This window comes from Ptychodera flava, chromosome 21 (assembly GCF_041260155.1).
Source record: "Ptychodera flava strain L36383 chromosome 21, AS_Pfla_20210202, whole genome shotgun sequence".
In the NCBI taxonomy this organism is placed as follows: Eukaryota; Metazoa; Hemichordata; class Enteropneusta; family Ptychoderidae; genus Ptychodera; species Ptychodera flava.
Window position 1 is genome coordinate 5,506,882 of NC_091948.1, and position 23,683 is coordinate 5,530,564.

The 23,683-nt window shown below is 39.4% G+C and overlaps 3 protein-coding genes across 3 annotated transcripts; all 3 read right to left on the bottom strand.

The window, feature by feature from the left end:
- Positions 1 to 1,486: 1,486 nt before the first annotated feature.
- Positions 1,487 to 10,983, bottom strand: LOC139121195 (uncharacterized). Its single transcript, XM_070685886.1, has 10 exons — positions 10,637 to 10,983; positions 9,758 to 9,917; positions 9,165 to 9,335; positions 7,889 to 7,980; positions 6,483 to 6,960; positions 5,476 to 5,698; positions 4,508 to 4,597; positions 3,846 to 4,054; positions 3,009 to 3,212; positions 1,487 to 2,559 (listed from the first exon to the last, which is right to left on the bottom strand). Exons 1-10 carry the CDS (start codon positions 10,939 to 10,941, stop codon positions 2,263 to 2,265), a joined length of 2,229 nt encoding a protein of 742 aa, XP_070541987.1. The 5' UTR covers positions 10,942 to 10,983; the 3' UTR covers positions 1,487 to 2,262.
- Positions 10,984 to 12,735: 1,752 nt separating this feature from the next.
- On the bottom strand, positions 12,736 to 18,575 carry LOC139120926 (cAMP-regulated D2 protein-like). The gene is made up of 4 exons (XM_070685516.1): positions 18,239 to 18,575; positions 17,145 to 17,334; positions 16,704 to 16,834; positions 12,736 to 13,913 (listed from the first exon to the last, which is right to left on the bottom strand). The coding sequence occupies exons 1-4, from the start codon at positions 18,554 to 18,556 to the stop codon at positions 12,903 to 12,905; spliced, it is 1,650 nt and encodes a 549-aa protein (XP_070541617.1). The 5' UTR covers positions 18,557 to 18,575; the 3' UTR covers positions 12,736 to 12,902.
- A 1,320-nt stretch (positions 18,576 to 19,895) lies between these two features.
- On the bottom strand, positions 19,896 to 23,400 carry LOC139120927 (crystal protein-like). The gene is made up of 4 exons (XM_070685517.1): positions 22,955 to 23,400; positions 22,139 to 22,328; positions 21,801 to 21,931; positions 19,896 to 21,128 (listed from the first exon to the last, which is right to left on the bottom strand). Exons 1-4 carry the CDS (start codon positions 23,249 to 23,251, stop codon positions 20,121 to 20,123), a joined length of 1,626 nt encoding a protein of 541 aa, XP_070541618.1. The 5' UTR covers positions 23,252 to 23,400; the 3' UTR covers positions 19,896 to 20,120.
- Between the last annotated feature and the right edge of the window lie 283 nt (positions 23,401 to 23,683).

A 23,683-nucleotide genomic window follows, 5' to 3' on the forward strand; every position in this document is an offset into this window, starting at 1 on the left:
TTTGAACTGCCTGGGGCGACTTCCACCGATTTGCGCCAGTAGGTGATTGTGCATAAGGGACACCATTCGGGCTTCTTCTAAGTATCCACTTTTGCAATTTTTGTGTTGACGACCGGGCCACTTGACTGAGAAGTACCTCCATTTTGGCATCCATGATGAACACAAAGACTGATCAGATTGTCATTAAGTCCAACACACTATTCAGTTTATAGTAATATTAATACCAAACTCCATTTACTCCATCACGTGACTCTGAGGCCGTTTCGGTCAAAACGAACTTTTCAAACTCTGTAAACGGCGCTAATAACTATTACCCAGCCTGATAGAGAAAACTTGTCAACTTATGTAAAAGAACGCATAGGAATGAATATCTTTTGTGTTTTCTATCGTTTAAATGTCAGTCTGTTATTTCAGCATTACGAGAGAAGGGAACACATATTGTATATGACTGATATGATGACCCCTGCCGGTTCATAATGCTCAAGCTTCTACCTAGATTGTTGACAGTCCCTTTTGCCTCTTCTGTCTCTTATTGGTGTAATATCTCGCAAGCGAAAGCATACATTGACACAACGCACTCGCAGTTATACTCAGCTTCTTTCCGAATGCCAAGCTGGCGCCTCGGGCGCTACGTTTGCGCTTCCCCGTTTAACTTTTCTCGGCCATCGCGTTCACCCCACGATCAACGAAACAGTCTACAACTATAACGCGACAATCTGCTGCAGTTTATTCCTTCAATTTACTCTGTTTTAATATTGATATGCCCACAGATTTGGGGCAAGTTTAACATTTACATAGACCCAGTCATGCGCATATGAGTTCGAACATTCAATCGGAAGATAATTCTTACATCCACGGTATATATTCTACAATTGTCCTTGATGACAACAAAGCGCTGATATAAATGAAATGTTTTAAGATTTATGCTGACTTGCAGGCAATCCATACTCCCAGCAACAAGTCATCCGCCAATAAAATATTAATTTTCTATCTCGATGCACCGAAACTAAAATAAATAAAAGACGGCCAGTCATGAAGAACAGATAAAGAGTGAAGACAGCACCAGTTGGGAAATTTCCTTTGGAATCGTTTAAGTATCAACCAGGTGGATCTTATCTCCAGCAAATCACTTCCGCTGCTATCTATCAGTAATCCCCGTATATTGCTCCTTGGTCGGCTCACTGCTTTTCCTACACTTACAGCGTCTGTGTGATGCACGTGACGCCGTATAGGTTGACAAATCAGCAAATGTACTTGTTTTCCGAGTTCTGGAATAATGGCTATATGATAATTCATAGATTTGGAAAAAAATGCAAAAACCTGGGGTATGGCGACACGTTGCATGAGCCACCGTTACTATTGAGAATCATGTAATATTTGTAAAAGTATTACGAAGGCGAGTCCCTGAATCTATGATTAGGACTACAACTATTTTTCTCTGAAGTCTTATTTATTTCTTTCGAACTTCAACACAGATATGACACGGTTTGAAATGACATCTCCATCCGCTCTGACAGGAAGGCTTTATCATAAAGGACATATGACGTGATTACAGGACAAAGTAGCTATATAAAAGAAGTGACACACAACCAGGGCAAAACCTTAACAAAACAAAAGCATTATTATTTTCTATTATAAGTCGAAATATCAAATAAAATATGAGAATGGGATTAAAAATGATTTGCTGGTGAATTTGACCATATCAACAGTTTCATATCGTTTTAGTGTCAAGTTGATCATCCAGAAATATGAAAATTGAAAACTGGTCCACAATCAAGAAGGGCGTTGGTTGATTTGTGTAAAATACAAGGTCAAAATAAACGCGCCTTTTAGATGGCATTGGCAAATAAAATATACATATCATGAGAATACTCATAAAATTTAATTTTTGAAACATAGCACAAATATATTCAATAAAATTACGCTGACTACTGCCAACTTATCTGAATACACTTTATCAATCCTGTTCGAAACAACTACAGGCATCCGTTGGTATTTTACTTTAGTTCTGACAGAAGCTTTGTAAACATGAGCAGAGCATCCATCGACAACCCTTCCCCAAATCTTTTATCATGCCAAGTAATCTTCAGCTATCGGAAATAGTGAAAATAAGATTGGTTGCATCATTTAACTTGGTGTCCAGCGTCACGTCACTCTAAATCACAAATTTTGATCTGTCGAATCCGTGTGTGTTACTATTATACACATTGACCACTGGACACTTGCATATTCCATTTCTCAGCCGGGGAGCAGTTAAGCATTTTATCCTGGATGCGAACATTTCGACAGCGGGGCGGAATCTTCGAGCGTAAACTTCGCTGACAGAACAGGAGAAGGCACACTCTTTTTGGTCATCGGCTGCTGACCTCCGACGTATACAGTGTATTTCCCACTCAACAGCATCCATTGATCAGTGTATACCGCCATCATGCGGGGAACTATGGTAAATTTTACAGTGATGGTCGGACCTGGTTGTATTTCTGTTCTGTTGAATCCCACCAGCTGCAATTTCGGCACCGAGTGTTTTTGGTCACCCCAACTCATGTAACATTGGACAACCTGAAAGGCGGATTAGAAACAATTTAAAACCACCTATTCGAATGGTTCGTAATGTTACAGGGGTATAGCAGACAAATCTGTTCACGCAAAAAGGGGCAGGCTGGCATAGAAGAAATTCCATTCTCTTTCTCAGCTGCAACTTTGAAAAGTGAATTCTTGGCAGGTTGGATATGGTTCTTACGATCACCGATGATAAAAAGAAAAAGATGGAAGATTTGCTTTTGTAGTGGTAGGTAGGTAGGTAGGTAGGTAGGTAGGTAGGTAGGTAGGTAGGTACATAAACTGATGGACAGGCATATGGTCGGAAAGATAGTTTCGTCGTCTCTCTTTCGAGGTAAACTTCACAATTACAGATGATAATAATTGCTCAGTGTAATAACAAGAAAATAAGATGTTCTACCGATTAAATTTTTAGCGATCGGGTGTACAGCCGATTTTGAGGTACTTGCCTCGTCTCCAGCGAGTTTTCCTATGTTCTGTACTGTTACAGATACGGATACGTTATCACAGGGTTGAACTGTTCTTGGCATAACAGTGATGTTACTGTACATAAACCTCGAATAGGAGAGACCATAACCGAATGGGTATAGCGGTTCGTCTTCGAAATAACGATATGTTTTTCCTGACATAGAATAGTCCTCCATAGGTTTCACCTGATGAATCATGGAGTTATACCAACATACAGGAAAGACAGACAAAATAAAATGTTTGCATTTTTGACTTTGGTTGATGCAATGACAGAAATAGCGGAATGTTAAAGATACGCTTATTCATTCTTTTACAGGAAAATATAAGATATTAAACAGAGAATGACAAATTACGGAGAATTTGTCAGGTATAGCACTTCGCAGGCATAATATTGTTCAAATTTTAGATGAATTGACACATTTGTTTCTCATAGAGAACAAAATAGCGACTGCACTTGACGAGAAATCATAATATCAGATTTAGCGTTGAGAGGAGTTTCATTGATCGAACGGTTGTCACGTGTTCAGAAAGGTGATTTTTCTGTAAAAGCCCAGGTTTAAATATTGAATGAAAATCTCCTTGGTTGTCATGAAACAAATCTTGAATAGTTCAAGAAATATTTTTGTAACATTGAAATTGTTGACAAACAGCAGTGAATTGAATTGGACATAGGGGTGTACACGTACGTTACCCTTCTTAAAACCGCTATGGGTTAACTAAGGCCTATGGTTTACCATTGTAAACACGGATATTCCTGTTTGTTCTTATCTATGAAAAATATTGAAAATTGCAAATGTCCATCTTTTCATCTTACCAACCTGTTCCATAGATTTTGGCCAGGTCATGGGCAATCTTCCGGCTGGATTGGCACCCTGCATGTTAATAAAGATCTTATACAGAGCTGTACCCGTGGCTTGGGCTGGGAAGAAACATTCAATAATGACTGGTACATCTTTACTATTTTCAGCCCAGGATACGTCTAATGGTCCAGCGTTGAACAGCACTAAAATGACCGGCTTACCGTCAGCTAGAAGACACGAAGACCAACAAAGATTAGCAAAATAATATTCCCAAACACTCGTCAATATTCACTCAATTCCTCTTTGCAGTAATTGCCAAAACTTCAACTCCTTCCTAAAATCATAGTCTTTTGTTCGTAACCTGATTATCGGTCAATAAACTGAGATTTGAGCCATTGTCTGTGTGTCTCGATGGTGTAGCTCTGAATCAGCTTATTGCTTACATGAAAACCAAAACCACATTAGCTATTTTTTGCTACACAGTAGGCAATTTAATAAGTACTGATGGTAAACAAATCGAAATTTGTACTTTTGTGTATTTTCATTTAATATAGTCAAGGAATCGTAAAGTCGTACAATGAACAATCACGGTCCCTCTATGAGGGACCGTGGAACAATATTGTAATGATTATGGTGAAATTCTACCCTGTAGAATCATGACTACTTCACGTCATACATACCATATCTGACGGCGTCTTTTAACAGTTGTAACTGTTTTCCAGGCAAAGTTAAGTCATATCTATCTTTAAATTCAGCTTCAACGTTCGTTCCTGGAAGATGAAATCACGGTGCGCATTATCACTAAGATAAGGAGCATTAAACCCGTAAGTGTGAAATATCAGTTCGAGCTGATATCGTACAGCCCACACATTGTGATAGGTATGGCGTTACAGACTCGGAGCGTGCTTATAGGTGGAAGAAGTTAAGTCCGTCATTGTAACGTCCGTAGCAAACGTCATTACTGTATTTATCCTTAGTGCAATATTACGGATTATTTATTTATTCATCTGTTCATTTGTTTGTCTATTTTTATTTATTTATTTATTTATTTATTTATTTATTTAGATTTATTTATTTATTTATTTATTTATTTATTTATTTAGATTTATGCAAAGTAAACAAATTACAAGAACTTGAAAGAGTAGTCTACATCGGATCGGGTGAGTGAAACTGGTACAAATCACTTATCCCTAACAACACACTGCACAACGAACACAAAGAAAAGCTTACATAAATATGTACAACAATTTGAAGTAAAAATATACAACAATAAAATAGAAATAAAACGAAACAAATCTATAGAGGTCTGCATTTACTACCAAAGCAGTGGATTATCCATACAAGTGTTCTGTGGATTAAACCAATAAAATTTGCCCCTGTGTCATTTTATTGTCCGGTTAATTAATAGTTCATAATGCAATGGGTAAATTATTCCCTGAAATGGCTATGCAACTAAAAAGGAGGTAAGAGAGGGTACTAAAGTTTAATCCCGGTGTATTTGAATCACGGGTGTGAATGTTGAAAAAATCAACAAACTTTTGAATGTCGTAGAAAAGTGTCCAGTAAAACATTTATTGAAGAGTGCCAGGTCAAGCACCTACCTGCTCAATGACCGGGGCAAAATTAGATCGACTAAATATGATCCTACCTGTTCCAAGGGCGACTACCACTAAATCAGCCCCACTGACGGCAGCTTTGACCATGGAAGGCAAATACTGGGTGCAAGGCGCTGTCAGACATCCTGGCGTGCATTTTGTGTCAGCTGCCAGCGGCCTCAGTCCTTTACACGGAGTCACTGCGAACTGCCGGTCGGGATCTGGTGCGTAGTCACCGAACAGGGTAGACGGATTATCAGCGAATGGACCAACAACCTATACAGAAAGTCAGCAGTAAGGCGAATGATGGTAACTTAGCAGACTGCAGAAACTATAGCAGTTTCAATAGGTAAGGCATAGTCCACTTGAACAAGGGTGTGGTTCACTCAAGGAAGCTTCGCCAGGAAAGTTTTTCATGTGCGATCTTAAGTAGTTAGTAAATGCTGTGATTTAGCGACACGGGGCACATTTTACAGTATTCCAGATCCCTGGGTGACAGTACACACACGGTTGCTTATAAAGTGCCACGGAGAAATAGAGTGAAAGATTGCTTAGCTTATTTAAAATACTACTATTTGGGAAAGGAGCGTTGTACGTCTACGCGGGCTCAATGTTCCTTCATCACTTGGGAGGATCGACTTTGGCCGACTATACGATGGGAACATTACCGGGTGGTTAGCATGTGCTATGGAAAACATTTTCCAATCTGGGGAGTCTCCTGAAACTCGGGGAACCAAGAGTCTTTCAGACGTTGTCTGGAACCTCTCCTTAATTTTGGTGTAATGCTCAAGTAAGTTTTGAGAATATGTATCATACCAAAACTACGGAAAAGTTTCAGACAAATGTATAGCACTTTCACTTTCAAAAAAGTCTTTTCAGGTTCGAATTGTGTACAGATATCATATGCATGATAAAGCTTATGATATCTGTACATATGAGCATATGATATCTGCATATGCATCTACAAATGTCACAACGTATCAAGCTGTTGCCGACATTGACCTTGTTAAAGTTAACAAGAGTTGTTGTATGAAATTGCGAAAGAATACCAAGTACTCACCGCCAAATTTCTGATTTCAGATCTAAAAGGAAGAATCTCACCATCATTCTTAAGCAGGACGAAACTCTTGACGGCCGTCATGATGGCGAGATCTCGATGTTCCGGACTCTGAACGATGGACATATTTAACGCCGAGAAAGGATTCATTTCAGGTGGATCGAACTCCCCTAATCGCATCCTTGTGTAGAAAAGAGGCTTCACTCGTTCAATCACCGTCTCTTTGGTTATTCGTCCTTGTTCTACTGCCACTTCAATCATATCATAATAGGGCTTCCCTACAGGAAACGCTAACTCCAGGTTGCAACCAGCGTTCACTGCCAAGGCAACCGTTGCTATAGAATCCTCTGTATACCTGTGAGCGGCCTCGATAAACTCTATGGCTCCTTCATCGCTCACTACATAACCATGGAAACCCCATTCGCTTCTCAGAATATCCGTTAGAAGTTTTTTGTTACCGCACGCAGGAACTCCATTGATTCTGAAGAGATGAAAACATTACCAGCTATCAATTGAAGGTGCACGGTGTGAACCATATCTAGACAGGATTTTGGTGATTTTTTTCGATTCCCCCCCCCCCCCCCCCCCCCCACAATTTAAATCACTGAAACGTGATCATTTTTGGTTATGGCAACCTTATGGTGTTTCGTCTGTAAGGTTTGAAAACGAATAACTTGAACTTCACGTTTTTAACCACTGGACATGTAGTTAAAACTAGCGTAGCATCGTCGGGTCGTTGGAACGCTATGAGTGAGAGCATCATGTGCCTTCAAAACCGTAAAAGAAAGCAATTATGATGTAGCTACTGTCAAATGTAATGACAAAGACACAGAAAGGGACGAAACTAACTGCAGAGGTTATGAAAACAAAAGCGTACAGGAAAACTGCCAGACGAGTTTTAGTAATTGTACTTTACGCCCGACTAACTTTGACACACTTTAATTATCATTAACTTGTCTCTTCAACCTTTTAAAGTAAAAACCAATCGAAATGCATATTTTTTTATTAGAACTGACTTATCAATTAAATTTTCAAACATAAAGCAAACATCTATACTAAAACACTCCCGTACTTCACGGAGGGTGCTTTAGGTCATTTTTATCTGTGAGAAATTATCTGTGAGAAAATGATTTGAATATATATGTACGCAAACCCGCGTCTCAAGCAAAATGGAAGTAAACAATACATAAACGCAATCAAACACGCAACAATAATGCCCTCGGCTTGAAAGAAAAGTCAAAATGTGACATAATTTTTCGTCAGACTTTCAGGGAAATGTTCCGGGCCTTATGCTTTGTGATACTTGTGTTGACAACTTTTTGGGATGCAAATTGATGGACAATCATCGCCGAATGTGTTTCGTGTCCCGGGTAAGTTTTCATATAATGTCATCGCCGCTTTGTCCTTACCTGTTGTAGCTACACATTACACTGTAAGCCCCTTCCTTAACACATTCTTCGAAAGCTGGCAGGAAGGTCATACGCCAGTCTTGTTCTGAAACCTGACCGTTAACAGAAAACACGTTTTCATGCTGAAAGACACTTAATAGACAAAACAGATGCGTGTTGCTATGTTATCCTTGTCTTTGTTTCTGTCATTTCTCTTCACAGCCCGATCTGCCCGATCGGCTCCTTCGGCGTGTTCGCGGGGACGTGTTCTACTTTCTTAGCAGTGCTGATTTGATGTATGTTGAAGTAGGCCTATAATGATTGTGAAATACTGTTGTGCATTCGTAATATCTACGAACAACGATCCTTTGCGAGGACAGAAAACAAAGGACTTTGAATTCCGATTTATGAAACAACTTTTTCACAGGTACTGTAGTGTTTAAACTTTCGCACCATGGCGTTCATCGATGCTTACAGGGAGGAACATTTGTTCTTTGAGGGAACGGGCCGTAACGGGAGGGAAACTGCTGAGCGAAACATTATTGAAAACAGTGTCTTGTTAGTTTCGCTCAAAGTATTCGAATGTCTGAAAAATCAGAAAAGTTGGATTCAGATGAAATGTGTACTAGTTCTGCTTGAACTGAAAATAAAGTAAAATATTCCTGAGATAATCATCCCTAAACGTAAGGCAATGAATCAATCAATCAATCAATCAATCAATCAATGAATGAATCAATCAATCAATCAATCAATGAATGAATGAATGAATGAATCAATCAATCAATCAATCAATCAATCAATCAATCAATCAATCAATCAATCAATCAATCAATCAATCAATCAATCAATCAATCAATCAATCAATCAATCAATCAATCAATCAATCAATCAATCAATCAATCAATCAATGAAAATTTCGGAGAATATGTAAAGACCGAGATTTTGCAATTGCATTTCAAGGTGTACGCATCATTTCCATATTCAGTTCTGTAATGTTTTTCAGTACGTCTAAGCTTCACTATATTTCATTTTTGTCATGATTATTTTTCTCCTTCACCAATACATTGCTTGTCACGCTCTCACCATGGATAAGATATTACAATGGTAACACGTCTCAAGACTAAGAAAAAGTGACTGAGATAAAATGATCCCATACTAGAATATGAAGACCTCAATACAACATGAATGCAAAACGCATACCCTGCTCACGGTCAATCCGAGCACACCTTCATGCACACACTTTTACCTGTTGGGTTTGTTCGGCAACGTTCAGTCGGAAGTCATAGGCAAAACTCACCTTTGCGTCGAAAGAGAACCTGGAAGACGGGATGTTCTCAGGGCCACCGTGTACGTCGAAGTGTTTGCATCCAGCATTGGCGATGAGATACCGTGGGTGGTTTCCCTGAAGACCTCGGACATAGCTCTTGGCAAGTTCTCCTGTCAAAAACGGATCCTCTCCATATGTTTCCTGATGTACCAAATTAGAGTAACATTGACCGATAAAGTAGATAAAATTAGAGTTCTCAAGATTTTGTATTCCGTGTTTTTTAAAGAAAACTTGTTTGGTTAATATTGAAGGTTGAAATAGCTATGCAAATTGTTGCTGAAGGGAAATCATAATCCCTCTCTCATGATGATTGTAAAACAGTAATGGACTCAGGCATTCTGCAAGGTCGGTTGTTAATCGGTAAAGGAGTCACGTGACGTCATGAAAATGCAAAGAAGTAGATCGAGCGTTGAAAAAGGACTTTGTCTCGACTACGCACCACTGGGAATCCATGAATGTTTACTGCTTCGAACTAAATTGCAGAAAGCCCGTTTGCTGTTGTCACATAAGTTAATGACAGAGGCAATACCAAAAATAAAAGCCATGAACAGATCAGTGCATACCTGGTTTCTCCCCCACAGCGGATGTCTTGCAATATTTATGACGGGGCTGAAACAACTTAAACCGGTGTGCTGCTCGTAGATGCCTCGCTTAGTGTAGTCGTTGCTTCTGGCACGTACTTCGTAGGCAATTGCTTTAGCAACCCTTTCCAGCAACTCGGGGCTATAAATGTTGATAGTGATAGAAATTAAACCTGGTAAGACGATTAACGGTTTGTTTATTAGGCGCATGTAGATAGATATACCGATGTTAGCCTGAACCATATTGTCACTGCAACAATAATGCACTTTTGCAGGTGCTGTTTTAGGATAGAAAATGAACAATTGGATAGTAGTGGAGTAATGTCTTTATAAATGTAAGCCCATCTGCTTTTCTTTCCAAGTTATACACTTGTTTTTATGATTAATTTGTAATATTTCAACATTCAGCTATAGGGTACCCAACACTTTTGAGAAATTTGAAGAATATGCAGATCCCGTTATCCCAAATTAGTTTCAATTGTGTTTGATATTTCTTGTATAGATACCTCTATGTATTGTAACTGCTGCAACACCTCATCACTTGATCGAACACTGCTGTTAGTCGACAATTTATTGTCAAATCGCCTACCGTGCTGACCGTGTTGACCTTATCAGAGGAATTAAGTCAGTCGGTCAACACCACGCAAAGTATTAATGACGTCATCACAAACATCATAATGAAATTATCAAATATATGTGCCAATTCGTTCTCCTCCCTGTGAGAGGATCGGCGGGTGAAGACAGACAATATTGAACTGAGAGAGAGTCAACACCAAGCATTCCTATCATAATCATATCAAAATATTTCATCACAGATACTGAGATATCTCTCATTTCACCGACTACTTTGATAGACCTTACCTAAACGTAGCCCCCAATCCAATGGCCTGCGGGAAAGCAGTATCCAAGCCCGTCGGGGACACTGCTCCGTGCAGACACTCGGAGTTCCACACATACGGTTTAATGCCAAGCCTATCGATAGAAGGGGCGGGGCTGCTTCTCGCCATTTGCAAAACCATCTCGTGCAAGGTTAACCGCCCGACAAGATCGTCCACACGCTCTTTCCATGGCAGTGTTGTATTCTGGAAAGGATATGCACTGGACACAGGTTGTAGGAAAGCGTAATATCCAAGTGCGGACAGTAAAGCAATCAAAATGGCAGCCATGAGTTCGCTTTTTTATCGAGATGATGTTCTGTAACAAACGTTATTTACAATACAGCAATAACGTAAATAGTTCAAAAGTACAAAGAGCAATCATATCTTGATCGCCGGGTCACAAACTTTATAATCTAGTATCGTCAATCTGTTACTAGATTTATCTATCATTTGATAGACACACGTAATTAACTTTACAAAACCTAGAAGCCTTGTTCGTGTATCAAATGCCAAAGAACATGTTACGTTTCAGTCACGAACTTTCGGGAAGAATGTCAGAGTTTGAACTGTCCTTTTGCAAGATTAGGGTAATTGAACTCACGCGATCAATATTCCTTGGTTGACGTGTAGGTACATATCCGCGCCTGAATTGACTTCTGTATTTTCTTCGGCTGACATGTCGTATCCATGAACTACGTCATATGATGCCTAAAATACAGTTCATCTAAGATGTCCTTAGTTGATGAATGCAAGCAGGGTGATTGAAATGTGATATGTTGTTGTAGGAAACAGAATAGTAGAATCCTAAATAAAGAAAGCACCTAAAGAAGAATTAAATGAAAGGGAACGATGCCTTTTTCAAAAAACTTGACGTGTCACAGTGTCTGGTAGCTAGCCGATAGGTAGCTAAGAGTGTTCGATAGTGATTAAAAACGGCCAGTAATTTAAATAGCTGTATATCCAAATAGTTCATTAGCGCCAAAGAAATATGTCATTTCCGACAGAAATCCCTACCATGGCCAAGTAATTATGCCTTTAACAAGGCCACTCTAACATACCATGCCCCTAAGGTTGAGGCCCTGGTTCTCGTGCACATGTTAAATCAATATTTCACAGTTAAAATGACGTTAAGCCCTAGTATATTTTCTGTTGGCTTTACATTTTGCTATGACAAAATTAACACTTGATTTTGGAAATTTTGGTGCGTTTCCTAGTTGTTTTACTTAATAAGGTTAAAATAAGTTTATGATAATTCAAGTTAGTTAAAAGTAATCGGGTGTGCAATGCAATGGCTAAAAACTCGTGTGTTGGAATGAAGGCATTGACGTGCCAAACTACTTTGTTGGGAGATGAAAAATTGGCCTTAAAAATTCGTGCTTAGGTAAGTTGTTAGAATGTATGGTAAATTCTAAAGTTGATACAGGGGTGCATTGTTAAATATTAAAGTTCGTCAGTCAGCAAGTTACTTGGTACATTGGTGCATATTCAGAGTGAGTTCGTAAGTAAGTTGAGTAAGAAAGTGAAGTTTTGTGCGTTCGTAAATTAGTAAGTAACTAAGTAAGTCAGTCAGTCAGTCAGTTAAGTATGTAAGTATTGAAGTAAGTTAGATCTCAAAGTTAAAGGGTATTGGTAGATCTGAAAGTTCGAAGGAAAGAATGTATGTGTGTTGATACAAGGGGGTCTATGGTTAGAAACTGAATATTCGTCTTGAAGGAGGTACGTCAATTGATACAGTGAAGTATGTACGTTAATATAGGGGATATATTGTCCAAGCCCTTGTTCAGGTGAAAGGTTTAGGTAAACTCTTGTTTAGCTCAAAATACATGAGAGAAGGAAAACGTGAAAGCTTTGAACACAGTCCCCCCACCCAGGGACTGTGCTTTGAATGAAAGTTGGATGATGGTTTGTGAAACCTTTGCACTTTGCATAAATTGGCATATCATTATCGGCTGCATGGACAGTCTGCCAAATTGAGACTCATGAAGTCATTGTCCGCTTAAAATTTGCTGAGACAAGGGTCTCTTGATAAATAGAAAAAATCGCATTATTGCGTCTGTAAAGAAAGACACTTCACTTCTGTAGTAATCTTAGATAGATGAGATTTATTGAATGAAAACTTGAGGCTTATGTCATCTCATTTGAGTGTATACCGTTTCTACAGCATTTTTATGTTCTGCTGTTTTTTCATTATTTGTATCGAAGGGTTTTTATTAGTATACCTTCCATGATATTACTTTCTTTTGTCAATGTCAAGGGTAAACATTGAGCGAGTCCCAAAAGTCGCATTCATTCCCTCTGTAATTAGAATTTATAGTAGTTTTCGGTGTTTTGAAGTGTATGTATTGCGATTCACTGGCGTTGTACTGGGGCCATTCGATGAAACGCCTTCTCACTGCTCCTGTGTTAGACGACGGCGGATTGTTGGGGTTGCCGGTGTGTGCAAAGTTTGTCCAATAGTAGATCATACTTTGAGACAGTTCCTCCTCGTCCACGGTGTAGTGGAATCCCGCCAGTGGCGCCGAGTGGAATACAAACGGCAACTCGGCACCGTGACAGGAGTGGTTCCTGCAGAAGGCAAACTGGGGACCCCAAGCGTCAAAGGAGAGAACGTGGTCGAAGAGGTAAACCCAAACGTTATCTTGAACGCGGGCTATTCCACGTTCCACCTTTCTGTTTGGGCAGAGGAAAATGTAAGCCGTCCCAGCGAAGTCGAGGATCTCGCGTTGATCGCCAGAGGTAAGCGCGGGGTACTTCCCGAGTATCTTGATAAAATGTGTCGGAAAGTCAGCCACGATAGTTTCGTAATATTGAGTTTTATCCATCGGCGTTTTGTAAGCCATGAATAAATTCACTCTCGCTTCGTCCGAAGTCGTTCCAATCATAATTGGTTTCTTTTGGAAATCCCCTCTCGCCATTGCGTCTACTGGTTGTTGCTTTAGATTGTCGTCGTCCAGATGCGGTCCCCACGGCTCGAATAACTCCATCAGTCGGAACGGGTTGACGATTTTACTGCTGACAGTTTGCTGGGCAGCTACAATGTCATTCGCATCTTTAGAGCGCAGGCACGTGATATCTCCTCTTGAGCAATTCAGTTCCGTCGCAAGATAGTCACCCAATATTACACTTTCAATGCGAGTTTTGAAAGGCAAAGTTAGGGGGTTACTCTCCACGATGGCCTGGTCGAATACATCGGCGCTTTTCTCGGATGTAAGATGAATTCCTACGGACTGTGCACCCGCACTCTGTCCAAACATAGTTATCTGCGATGAAATACAAAGGCAATAAATATATTTGAATAACCAAGAATTCCAAAAACTTTGACCCTTACAGAAATAACAAAAAATACCGTCAATGACGCTGTACCTTCTCTAATGTGTGGCCAGGTCAGGTAATTGGTTGTTGGCATGGAGTTGTTGGTAAATAGTTGATGATGTAGGAGCATGAGTGCCTAAAGATAGTCCAATGTGGAAAAAAGTTAAACAATTCAGAAATAAGAATTAACAGTCCAAAATAGTAATGACGCACTTCCTTACTGACCTGAGTGCATGAGAAATACACAACCTGGCATCTGTAAATTAAATGTATACCAAGTGATCATTTTAAGTCATTTTTGACTGTTTTTAATGGATTTTCCAAAGAGTCCTGTGAAAATGATGAAAAACGCTTATCTGGTCTTGTGTTTGTATAACCTCATGGCTGATAATTGTCATAGTATTGAAAAAAAATTGAAAGTGAAGAAATTACTGTTTTTAATAGGCATATTTTCCTTGAAATACATGACCGTGTAAAGAATATATATGCTAAAAGTGTTTAAGAGTAAATTTCTTTTTAAAAAATAATTTAATCTGTGACCAAAGGATTTTTATTCTTTTAGTTTACAAATTCAAACATTGCAATTTGTTCAATCATCTTGTGCAGTGCAAAATTTATAAAATGACTGAAAAACAAAAAAAAATGGCAGAATTACAGTCTTTGTGATGTAAAATTATGGGTTGACATCACGATAACTGTTAATCTGTTTGAAGTACTAATATACTATAATTTAAAAAAGAAAAGTTCATGCAGAAACGGTAAAATATATTGTCAGCAATGTAGTGTTAATTTTGACTTTACATCAAAATATGCCTTTGCTGGATACCAAATATATAGGGCGAAATATTAAAATCAGCCATGTTCAGCAAAATCCACACAACAGCATTGATCCTTTTCTAATTTGATTTGATTTGCTCATGTTATCCTTGTATGACAGTCAGTACAATATGGAACTTGAACACAACACAGTGAATAAGTATGCTGTAAATGAAATGGTGTGGCTGCATCCACATGCAGCAATAGGAGTGCCTTTGTCTCTCACCCCTCATTTCCAACCTGTCTCATCCCTGAAAAAATAGTTTGGTCTTATATTTATAATGTTAATAATTTCTGTATTTGTTAAAATGTGCGCATCTCAAAAACTTTTGATCATAAACATTTTCATTGTTTTTTATAGCTGACCAGTCAGTTAACCTGTTTATATTGAATATTTGCGCATTTTTCCGCAGTATTTGACATTTTCTGAATACCTTCTTATTCAGTTTGTCATTTTCTAAAAGTTTAAATGCTCCATTGTGTGGTCAAGCTTTCCACAAGCATCAAATGTGGTACTTCATATAGGAGGGTCTGCCTCTAGAGGGCGGGCATCATGAATAGTGTTTGTTGGTTAATTCCTCCACGTAAACTTCTGATTGTACTGTAAACATTGAACATGGCCGACGTCCGATTTTCCTGTCTAAAACTTTCACTCATTTTCGTTCATATGACTCTGAAACTCCAGGAAACGATTGGGAAGAAAGGGTTATCTTGAAATATTGAGGTACTCGCCGATATTTTGCAAAATTAAATGAGAAAAAATGCAAGGAAAATGCCGACAGGCTTACACGATGACAGTTTTCAGACTCGGAGGCATATGATCATCTATGCAGATTATGCAACAGGCCAAGATCACGTGAGGCCATGAGGGGATATCCACGCAACTCAGTACCAAACACTAGCGCTCACAGAGTAAGCAAACACAAAGTGAGTACCCCTAACGTCAGCTCAGTAGTCTGTAATAGATTGTAGTCAACTAAGAAACCTTGGAGACAGGCTTAACACTGTGGCTATGCCGCTAAGTCTCTTTTGATTTTTGTCATAGCTCAAAATCGTTCTCCCACACCTCAACCTGAGCCATTGAACACCCCCACCAGTTTATGATATGACCCATCACAATGGCATGACGTCAACGGATCTTGACAGACGGAAGTCTTGACAGACGGAAGTTCTTGACAGCAGCATATTGGTTTTCAACTCTAATACCTTCTCTGTCTATAAATAGACACGAGAAGGTAAAAAACAAATAAACAAAAAAACAAACAAACAAAAACGGCCATGGTGCCGATATTACTATCCTTAACAGGTAATAGCAGGCAGGACACCTGGCTTACTCGATATTAAGGCAGCGCCCCGAAAGTGAAAAACTTAAAATTTTCCTCAAACCTTTTCTCAAGGAAACTTTGATCCATTCTCTTATAAAATAAAGATTTAGGGTCAACGAGCAAATTTTGGCATTTTTAAAATTACCTTAAATTCACCGATATTTAATATTAAAAACGGCCGCCATCTTCGTTCAAACTCTACTGGAAAAAGCAAATTTTCGATTTACTCAAAAATAAACGCTGAAAACTTAATTCGCTCCAAGAGCTTCAAAATGAGTCCCAAAGAGTGGTAGACCAAAATTGTACTGTAAAAATTGAGAGCATGACTATCTGCCCCCGAGCGCATCCTACTTTAAATTGTATTTCTGCTACAACTACCGTAGTATACTTATGAGATGTATTCTTTTATAAAGGTCATGACACTAGGTTGCCTGTGTCGAAATTTTGCGTCTCAAAAAAAAAAAACAAACCATTTATGTATTTGTATCGTTTTGTTTTTGAGACGATGAACATCTATAATGCATTGCATTTTCACAACCATAATAAGGAATAAGTTCGATGTGGTTCCGTAGTGTGAATCAATAGAAGAATTATTACCCTGTCTGGGTCGCCACCGAATGCAGCTATGTTCTCCTTGAACCAGGCGAATGCCATTCGTTGATCTTCTATCCCATAATTCCCCCGAGCCGCTTCCGCACCTTTCCCGGCGACCAGGAATCCTAGGGCGCCTGAGCGTAAATCGAACATGAATAAAGTATCACGTGTCAAATGTGTTTGCAAATAATAACAGAATGACCAGGAACTCACATTGATTGCCTGTTCTACAACATCTTCAGAATTGTACAAAACTTTCTTCGACGTAACCTAATATAAGGGGGAGATTATTTTACTGCGCTCCCCATGATGCCATAGGAAATAATTATAGGCAACAGTAACAATTTCATTTGCTTCAATGTTTACGGATCTGTGTATAGTTTTTTTTCTAGGATTTTCATGACATAGCAAGAAAGGGGCAAAAATGTACATGTACATGCTTACCCACTCTGTAATTGATTGATCCAACGATAGTGTTTGTGTGATTGGCTAAATATCGGCCATCTTGAAGATCGTTTGCCCCGACCCCATCACGGAAGTTGCCGCCATGTATGTATACCATAACTGGCAACTTTGAAGATGATGTTGCGTCCAGTGGAGTAAAGAAATTCAGGAACAGGCAGTTTTCATTTGTCTAGAATTTAAACGGGTATATTAAAAAATGTTAACAATTCTTGAATTCAATGCACAAAGAAATAAGGGTTGAATTCATAGAATCATTAAATTTCGTCGGAGAGCTCAATATCTGGAACATTTGAATTTGACGCGGTCGAAGTGGTGAAATTCTCTGTGACCCAAAGATCCCAGGGAGCATTCAATAATTACAGGGGCGGACCGGGGGAACTCAGGTCAAACCCTTTCTGTAAAGTGTGACCCTCCCCTATCCTACTCTCTAAAATGTGACCCTCCACTCTGCCCCATGTTCTAAAACTTAACCCCCGCCACTATGGGGTGAGACATTTTGCACCACGATATGGATATATACATACATATGCATGTCAATATTGTTTAGCATATACAAATCAAAGAGAATTGTGGATAATTTATTGTACCATGATTCTGTAATAATAAACGAGATTTCGCTTATATGAACTTGTCTTAAAGTCATCCATATTGCAGCCACATGCTTTCTTTTATGTGTTTCATAGTGCGAAAATACATATCCTATAACCGTACACTGAAGGATGTGTATTTTCTCCGTCAGCTTGTGAATTATGTACATATATTGCAAAAAATCGGTGTATTTTGCCACATTCAGGAAATATCATATGAATGATTTAAGGCAAGTTTATAAAATCAGCTTCTGTAAAAAGTTACCCCAAAGACAGGTTTGTGAAAAAACGACCGGACTGTTTTCCAGACAGAAGCACCCCTCATTCCCCGGCCCACCCTCTGTTATTACTGGAGGCTCCCTAAACATCTGGCTGTTTGTTGTAGGTACTGTTTCGTTTCAATTGTTTCTTGACAAATTTGCCAAGACACCATACTTTTCCCTGAGAGCATTTTCCATCCTTCTCGTCGTTAATCGTCAATCCTACCTTATTTGGACAAACATGGGGTGGATTCATGCACTGCTGAGGGCAGCCAGGGGGCGGTGTCTTCGCCTGCAGGACTTTGGGTGACCAGGTTTGAACTGCCTGAGGTGACTTCCATCGATTTGCGCCGGTAGGTGGCTGTGCGTAAGGGACACCATAAAATACTCGGGCTTCTTCTAAGTATAAACCCTCAACTTTTCCATTTTTCGTGTTGACGACCGGGCTACTTGACTGAGAAGTTTGAAAAGCACGAACCAGACATGCAAAGATTGCAGTCGTTACAATTAAGCGGACTATCTGTACCTCCGTTGTGATATACATGATGTTCACAAAGACTGGTCAGGTCGTCAACCAAAGCATAAAGTCCAATACACTATTCAGTTTAATATTAATACCAAACTTCTCTGTTTACTCCGTCACGTGACTCTGGGGTCGTTTCGGTCAAAACGAGCTTTTCGGCCAACGAACTTTTCAATTTTCGTTAACAGCGCCAATTACTATAACCCCGGCTCATAGAGCAAACTTGTCAACTTCGTGAAAAAAGTGCATAGGAATGGATATCTGTTATTTCAGCATTACAAGTAAAGGGAACACATATTGCATATGGTAATTCCTCCCCGTTCGCAAAGTTCAAGGTTATGACCATTGAACGGCTTCAGATTCATGTCTTTTTATTCGATAGGGTATAACCTTGTCAGTATGGTCATTATGACCGAGTACCGCCGTTAATTTCCGATCGTTTCGTAGGAAAGATATGAACAGTTTTTGCTTGTAGACCTTAGAATACCAAAGCCTAAACAACGTAGCTAATTCAGAGTATAGTATGTGCCTAGATCAAACTCACTGAGTGAAAAGCGAGTCATTCACTCACCACTAGGGAATTCAACGATGACGAAGAACTCCAATAAAAGAAATTTCCATTTATTTGACGGGTATCGCTGTTTATTCAAAAGACTTTCTAGGAAAGAAATGCAAAAGGTAAAAAAAAAGAAAAAAAGAAAAAGACGATATCCTGTTGCAAAAAAAAACTACGCCCTATAAGGTATATGTCATGTACACTTGTATATACTATTGTCGGCAAGGCCTACCAGTGAGCAATCTGATTAAAATCAGATGTATAATACGGCGACGACTACTTACGCGCAAGCGGTTTCTTTTGCTGTACAGCAAGAGAATACCGCGCAAGTATGAATGTGTTCAACGCTGCGTCCATCTTATGAACCTCTGAATGAATCGCAAAACTCTGTGTGCACTTTTGAAATTTTCTTCAATTGTCATAAAACACTTTCTCCGAAGTTGTCCCATGGTATAATGTGCTTCAATGTTCTTGAATGTTGCCCAATAGGACACTTCACTATCTTCGGAAGACAGGGAAGATAGAACATTGCATGCAGTAAGTATAATTGCCTTACATGGCAAAAGTATAAAGCATGTATAGATTTCGTTAAAACTGGCGATATCTTGGTGCTTTGCAAGCAGAAATGGACAATGGTTGTGTATTGCGGCTGCATGAACACCGAGCATTTGTGCATGTTTTTCTGTTGCGCAAGTTTAATTCGGTAGAAAACTGTCTTTCTGGACCTGTGGGCCGTGTAAAGTACCTTGCAAGGGTAAGTTGATTTCTTTATTAAAGAAATATATCCACAAACGTGCATGAGCATTCCGTTAATTTCTTTATTTATTGTACAGAAATATATCTACAAACGTGTATAAGCATTCCAGAAAAATCTCCACCGATATTTCATCAAAATGTATACCAAAGAAATCAACTTGGTGCCCTAATATCTATCAAATGTTACGTTTTTGGGAGCGAGTCATTCAAGAACTGGAAAGCTCGTTTCGAAATTGCTACCATGGAAACAATCAGACATGTTTCGAGGTTTCGTCAGGGATAATATCTTATAAAATCCCAAAAGTTACATTCATGATCCAAATAATTCTTCCCGATACGATTTGGCGTCAGAAAATGTAGGTATTGCCAGTTTGTGGAGTTATCGTATTTTGGCCACTCGATGAAGTCACCTCGTTCGCTATTTTTTTTCTCTCCTCGTTTGTTAGGGTCCCCTGTGCTCGCAAAATTTGTCCAGTACGTCATCAAGCTACGAGAGAGAACCTCTTCCCCCTTGGTGAATTTAAAGCCACCGAGAGGAGCAGAATGGAACAGAAACGGAAGTTCCGATCCGTGACATGGATGGCCAACACAGAATGAATAATTAGCACCCCAGGCGTCGAAGGATATCGTATGGTTGAAGACATACATGTAGACATCGCCACTGTGTGTCGATATGCCACGTGCAGCGATTCTTTCCGGGCAGAAAAACATGTACTGGTGGCCGATCAAGGACAGTAGATCACGTTGATCTTTGCTATCTGACGGAGGAAACTTGGCCAAAACTTCGATGGCACGTAGCCGAAAATCAGCGATGATGGTTTCGTAGTACTGTGTCTTTGACATGGCACTAGTGTAAGCTTCAAATAGATCAAGCCGCCCTTCGTCTGACGTTGAACCGATCATCACCGGTTTCTTGTTGTACTCGCCGGCGGCGAACGAATCGACAGGTTGCTTTGGTAGGTCGCTTCCCCCTACCAACGGTCCCCACGCCTGAAACAGTTCCAGTAGCCTCAGCGGGTTAATTATCTTGGTAGCGGATTCAGTTTGAGCCTGGAGAATTTCTTCCACGGTTTTGGTCTTCATGCATTCTGTGTCGCCTGGAGAACAGTTGAGGTGTTTGGCAAATATTGCACCAAGGACTACAGCATCAGCAAACCTTCGATATGGCAGTCCGAACGGGTGGCTTTGTATGATGGCTCGATTGAAAAGATCACTACTTTTCTCTGATATCAAATGGATGGAAACCGATTCCGCCCCGGAGCTTTCTCCGAATATAGTTACCTACAGATTAAACAGTTTGAATTCATGGTAAGGCAACAGATGGACAGACAGCTAGACAGACAGAAAGACAGACAGGCTGATAGATAGACAAGAGACAAACATGCAGGAAGATAGACAGATGATGGATAGCTATAGAAGGGCGGGTTGATGGATTAATTGATATTGGCCCTGGACGTGTTGCGAAAGCGGTGGTATTTCTTATTTCCATTTTTCCAACGACTCTGATAACGAACTGTTGAGATTTTTGAGGATTGAGCGACTGAATTACTCGATTTAACTTAAAATGGGCAAAATCTCAGTGAGATATCATTTTAATTATCTTCGAGTGATGTGAGTTTTGTCACGCTCCCCGTTGAAATATTCTACGTAATGGCCACGTCATCGATTGTTGAAACTCACCGAGCTGATAGATATGACGTATGAATGCCCAGACAGTGCAATAAAGAGCATATTCCCTCTATATCCCTCTGTAGATATAACTGTGTGGCAGGAGGGCCTGCCTAAGTTGGACATCATGACCAATCCCCTTTATTCATGGTTCAATAAACATAATTATTCCTGCATAAAATCAAAACGAAAATTGAAGTTTTGATTTTGTCCCTAAAATCACAGTCTTTTACAGTCGGCGTTTTGTTATATTTTGATCATAAAACATCACAAAAGATGACTTACCGAATTCGGATCCCCGCCAAAGGCTGCAATGTTCTCCCTTATCCATTGCAAGGCAAAACGTTGGTCACGTATCGCATAATTACCTGTGGCGGCGCCCTCTCCCTCTCCAGTGACGAGAAATCCGAGAGCACCTGCAATATACAAGGAAAAGCTGCAGATTTCATTTGATGTATGATGTATATTGTTTACATAATTCTCAATATCTTTGGTAATATATACAATATTAGATATCTCAGTTCTCTTTCTTCTTTCGAATCTAAACAGAGATTTTAGTCCATGATATTGAAAGAAGCCTCCTAAAAAGAATTTTCGATCACCTGACAATGATGTCAACTCACCGATTCTGTAGTTGAACTCTGCAAGTATGACGTTTGTGTAGTTGACAAGATAACGACCATCCTGGAGAAGGTTGTAGCCGCTGCCTTGTATGTAGTTACCGCCGAATATGTACGCCATCACCGGTAAGCTGGAGGAAGGCTTCGCTGTCAGAGGAGCGTGTATTGTCATAAACAAACAATCCTCGTCGGTCTGTAAGATCAGTAAAAGATAAAGGGGAAATAGTAACTTCGACTACAAAGGTACGTAAAAACATGAAACACAGGGTAATTTGAGCGGTGTCGCCGATAAGTGAAACTGTCATGGAACAGCAGATGAAGTAGCCAAGAAGTGTACACACTTCACACACAACACACTTCATGATTTATGTTATAAATAAAAATAAAAATAAATGAATTAATGAGTAAATAAAAACATAGATAAATAGATAAATAAATAATAACTAAAATTTCGAAAACTTTATCTAAAATTAAAACCATTATAACCGTAAAAAACTTATCAGTTTGTTTTCTATTAAGTTGCAATTAAATGACACGGGAAAAACACAGATTACAAAGTTATAAGGTACCACATTATAATGAGATAACGGAAAGATCACGGATGAACTCATTTGCACAGACTACAGTGCCCTGTAAACTTGTTGTGCCCCTTTGTCGTGTACACTACTAAAATGGTACAAAAGTCATACATATATAATGAAAACGATTTCATATTTTCTTGACTTGAGTCAAGCCCTCTTGGATTTGTAAATAAACTATGTTTGAAATGGAAAGTGAAGAGACGAGATATTAAATGTGTGCAGCTCCCCTTTGTCTCACCTTGTTGACGCACATTCCCGGTGGTAGGACACAGTTTTGAGGGCATGCTGGAGGTGGTGTTGTCGCTTGTAGGATCTTTGGACTCCAACTATCTATCGGCTGGGCGTCCTGCCATCTCCGTGTCCCGGTAGGCGGTTTCGCATACGGAATTCCGTAGAAAACGCTCGCTCCGTCAACGTAAACGCCGCGGACTGCACCGTACTTTGTATGCACCAACGGGCCGTCTGCACGAACGACGTGCATGAAAGACGTGGCGGCGAACGTCAGAAGGGTTAATATCAGAAATGATGGAGACATGACACCAGCGGATGCAGATAGCTACCTATTCAGCTACCTATCTTGTACGCATTAAATAACGGTCACCCGACAGAAATGTAGTCATATCGATAGGCTGCAAAGAGTGTGTGGACATTCGACTTTGGTCCAGGGACAACTTTACTGTACCCGCGAGCTGTACGACACTCTTACAAAGTCTATTGACTCATTTGAACTCCGCTAGGGCTGTGCTAGATGACCGGGCAACCTTGACCTATTTACATTTACATGGATTCACTGTCACTCAAAAGTGTGTGTGTGTGTGTGTATATATATATATATATATATATATATATATATATATATATATATATATATATATATATATATATATATATATATATATATATATACATACACATATATAATATATCTATATTATATATATATATATATATATATATATATATATAT

Coding starts and splice junctions, on each gene's coding strand:
- LOC139120926 (XM_070685516.1), bottom strand. CDS start 18,556: ATGTATATCACAACGGAGGTACAGATAGTCCGCTTAATTGTAACGACT. Junction 17,335..18,238: donor CCCATGTTTGTCCAAATAAG/GTAGGATTGACG, acceptor TTTAAATTCTAG/ACAAATGAAAACTGCCTGTT. Junction 16,835..17,144: donor ATCAATCAATTACAGAGTGG/GTAAGCATGTAC, acceptor ATTTACGCTCAG/GCGCCCTAGGATTCCTGGTC.
- LOC139121195 (XM_070685886.1), bottom strand. CDS start 10,941: ATGGCTGCCATTTTGATTGCTTTACTGTCCGCACTTGGATATTACGCT. Junction 6,961..7,888: donor GTAATGTGTAGCTACAACAG/GTAAGGACAAAG, acceptor TCATCTCTTCAG/AATCAATGGAGTTCCTGCGT. Junction 4,598..5,475: donor GGTAGTCGCCCTTGGAACAG/GTAGGATCATAT, acceptor TTCATCTTCCAG/GAACGAACGTTGAAGCTGAA.
- LOC139120927 (XM_070685517.1), bottom strand. CDS start 23,251: ATGTCTCCATCATTTCTGATATTAACCCTTCTGACGTTCGCCGCCACG. Junction 22,329..22,954: donor CGGGAATGTGCGTCAACAAG/GTGAGACAAAGG, acceptor CTGATCTTACAG/ACCGACGAGGATTGTTTGTT. Junction 21,129..21,800: donor TTGGCGGGGATCCGAATTCG/GTAAGTCATCTT, acceptor TTTAATCTGTAG/GTAACTATATTCGGAGAAAG.